Source organism: Nicotiana tabacum, chromosome 2, assembly GCF_000715075.1.
Source record: "Nicotiana tabacum cultivar K326 chromosome 2, ASM71507v2, whole genome shotgun sequence".
Taxonomy (NCBI): Eukaryota; Viridiplantae; Streptophyta; class Magnoliopsida; order Solanales; family Solanaceae; genus Nicotiana; species Nicotiana tabacum.
In genome coordinates, this window is record NC_134081.1 from 54,458,836 (window position 1) to 54,462,449 (window position 3,614).

The 3,614-nt window shown below is 35.4% G+C and overlaps 1 protein-coding gene across 2 annotated transcripts; it reads right to left on the minus strand.

Annotated features, from left to right (window-relative positions):
- Positions 1 to 692: 692 nt before the first annotated feature.
- Positions 693 to 3,321, minus strand: LOC107763446 (omega-3 fatty acid desaturase, endoplasmic reticulum). Of its 2 annotated transcripts, NM_001324798.1 has the most exons (9): positions 3,178 to 3,210; positions 2,305 to 2,631; positions 2,094 to 2,183; positions 1,946 to 2,012; positions 1,778 to 1,870; positions 1,517 to 1,702; positions 1,369 to 1,449; positions 1,147 to 1,284; positions 716 to 1,066 (listed from the first exon to the last, which is right to left on the minus strand). In NM_001324798.1, the coding sequence occupies exons 2-9, from the start codon at positions 2,598 to 2,600 to the stop codon at positions 878 to 880; spliced, it is 1,140 nt and encodes a 379-aa protein (NP_001311727.1). In that variant the 5' UTR covers positions 2,601 to 2,631; positions 3,178 to 3,210; the 3' UTR covers positions 716 to 877. The 2 variants fall into 2 exon arrangements, with proteins under 2 accessions (XP_075080259.1, NP_001311727.1); XM_075224158.1 differs by lacking the exon at positions 2,305 to 2,631 and having other exon boundaries at positions 693 to 1,066; positions 3,178 to 3,321.
- Positions 3,322 to 3,614: the final 293 nt, after the last annotated feature.

The window sequence follows — 3,614 nt, forward strand, 5'->3', positions numbered from 1 at the left end:
TGTGGTACCGTTTGCATCCTCGAAAACAATTTATGAGTTTGGAGAGGGCAATGATTCTGTATGATACGACAATATATTTCTGGACCATTTTTGGCAATCGTCTCTTTCTTAAGTATTTACTTCACACACACACACACACACAGATATATATATATATATATATATATATATATATATATATATATATATATATATATATATGGATGTCCTTGAATAACTTAACTAGGTAACCGGTTCACACCAATTGTTCTTTCCTAAATAATCGTGTAGCTCGTCACATACAATTCACATAAACTAAACTCATTTTCTATGTTTAAGTAAAACAAATTATATTGGCGTTAAGGTCTTGAGATTATAATACTAGAGAAAACAAATCATCTTCCCTAGTTGCTTAGGTAGGAATTAAATAACTACGTTAAATAATGGGAAGGTACTTGGACAGTCCTCATCTAAAGCTTTGCCTACACCGAAAGGACAAACGTATTCACCCTCTTTTACTTTAAATTACCCTTGTGACAATAGCCAGAAGTACACAAAGACTACTCTTTAGCTAATGGAAGCAAACAATATTTTACTGTCATTTCCCCTCTCCTTGGAATTAACCATACGGTTGCTGAACCAAGAAAGAAAAAAGGGAAAGCCAAGATTGACGGAATAGAAATAAACCATGAAACATGTAGGCACAAAAGGCGTAAAAAAGAAAGCCCTGTTCTTTCTTGTAGTTTTGTTTTCAAGAGAGAAATAATGGGAACACAATCTTATCGACTAACAAAAAGCTCTCAAACCTATTTTTTCAATAGGTTGTAATTATAAAACTATAGCTAATACCAAGTTTCTGAAACTAGTTAATGAGATTCTTTTGATTTCTGTTTCTCACTCATTCATCCTTTGGAGCAGATCGGAAGATGTGTGGATCGGTCTGATAGAAAACAATCTCCCCGGAATCGCTAACATAATGATCCTGCTTCATGCTCCTTGTTAAATCCTTAACCAAGTGAAAAGGAATTGGCCCTGATTTCTTGGGTTCCCTGTAATACTTGCCAAGTACTGGCTTTGCTGCTTTGGTCTGCAACATATTTTAGAATCATCAGCAGGTTTCAGTATCAGAATACTAGATAGTAGAGTATTAAGTTTAGAACAACATACCGCTTCTCTCAAGTGATAATGTGGTATCTGAGGAAATAGATGGTGGATAACATGTGTTCCAATGTCATGATGTATGTTGTTAAACAATCCGTAGTCTCTATCAACTGTGGTTAGTCCTCCTCTAAGATAACTCCATTCCTGTTCAATTTTTTACTAGGTTTAGCATTTGACAGTTGACATACACGATACAACAACATAAGTATCAAAATTGATGTGTTAGACCTTGCCGCGGTACCAGGGAAGCTTCTTCTCATAACCATGGTGATGCAAGTAGGTAACAAAATCCAGCCACATTACAAAAATCTGAAAACAAGATGCAAAGCTAATTAATGAAGAAAAAGCAAATTAAGTAGAGATTAGTGTGACTGACCAAGTAAGGAGCGCCATAAATCTTAAACATTTGGAGAGAACCAAAGGCAGTGCAGAGATAGAGGAGGAGAGCTGCCATGACAGTCCAGCACAGAGTTGATGTTACCACATACTTCCTCTCATGGGGTTGGAACAAATCACTATATGGGTTGAAATGAGAACCAGATTTTCCTGGACTTCTCTTCATCTGCATCACAGATGAAAACTTTAGACTAGTAGTATCTACGTTACGTTTCAAATGTAGATAGATGCAATCTCTTACCAGGTACATTGGATATGCTAACAAGGGAAAAGGGATCTTGTATCTTAGGAACTTGGTTGAATAGCCCACTTTGTTGTATAGCTTTTCAGGCATCTGGAGGAAAAGAGATTATTATATATTTACTTTTTATTTATAGGTAAATAATTGGCAGTAATATAAGGAACATACCGGCACCCAAGACTCATCAGTCTCCACATTTCCATGGTTCTGATGGTGAGTTTTATGGCTGATTCTCCTGTTAGAGAAAAGTATCCATACATTAACTTATGAAAAAGAGGACATAAATAAAGAGAGATAATTAAGTTGAAGCACCAACCAGCCATGGTAGGGTACCAGAATGGCAGAATGAAGTATGTGACCAACCACATTATTTAGCAACTGGCTGTCTGAAAAGCTGCCATGGCCACTACAAAAAGAAAAGAAAAGAAAAGAAAAGGGGAAAACACAAAAATAAAGCAACATATTCAAACAATAATGTTGACTAAGACAAGAAAGAAACAAATTAAGGTGTACAAATTAGTAGTTACCAATCATGTCCAAGAACAAAGATTGCCCAAAACATGGTGCCTTGGATAGCCCAGTAAAGTGGGTAAAATAACCAACTATCCAAGTGAATTGCTATGCCAATCAAGGTAGCAACAAATATTACGTCCCTCACAACATAGCTCAAGGACCTAAGTGGATCTTTAACCCAGCAATGCTTAGGGATGACATTTCGTATCTCAGCCAGCCTAAACGGAGGAGGGGCACTCGGGTCGAATTCAAACTCCATCTCGTTAAAGCTGTTCTTATCATAAATCTCACTTATTCCCAGAGACCCCATTGATTGTCGTCCAGAGTCTTCAACCCTGAACCTGTTTTGATTTTGAGTGGAGAATAACAATGTATATTTTATAATGCAGAGGGAAACATAAGAATAAAGCAATTATTCGGATATTTTACACCGTCCAAGTAAATAAATATGCATTTCGGTTAACCAAAGTCATGTGAAGAGAATCTTGAAAACAATTTAGCAGATTATGATACTAATATTCTGGGCGAAACCAACGGCTCTTCTTGTTTACTTACTTAGTGGCCATCACATGCAGAGTTACACCATTTTCCCATCTCAGAAAAAACAAAGAACAGAAATAAATGGTTAAAGATTGTATGAACGGTAGAGTAATAGAAAAATGGTTTTTTTTTTCCTTTTCTCTAGATTTGTTCCAAAACAAGAACAAAGATCCAAAATATTATATTCCAGATTTTCAGAAACTCTGTGTTCAATACCCGGAAAAAGAAAAACGAAAATCTATAGCACCAAATTAACAATTTCTTAAATTGATAATAGCTAGTTCTCAAGGAAACAGAGATGGATGAAGAAAGTTTCCGAGGAAAGTGGACATTAAGGTAGCATTTACCTTTTGACAGCTCTCCGTATTCCTCTACACTGCCTCTCCTTCAGTTTCCTTTTGTGCTGTCTAAAAGTATATTTATAGAAAAAAGAAACTAACCCCGGGGAATATGGGGATACATGGAAGTTAATGGTCACAGGCCAAAAATGAACTATCTAACTCAAGCTTGGGATTTTTTTTATTCAAGTATTTTTCTTAATTATAATCCGCGATTGGTTATCGTACCCCAAAAAAATCAATTTTAGAGATAACTATATTCTTTTTTGGATAACCTTTTAATTAATCACTTCTACAAACTGTCAAAAAAATTGATCTGATAAGTTAACCCAAAGGGGTGCTTTGGTTACCAAAATAAGGATACTAATTCCGATATAGAATTTTAGGTTGTATTAATTACTACATATTTGGCTATGGGTATAAGCTTAATATTGTGTTATTTATAC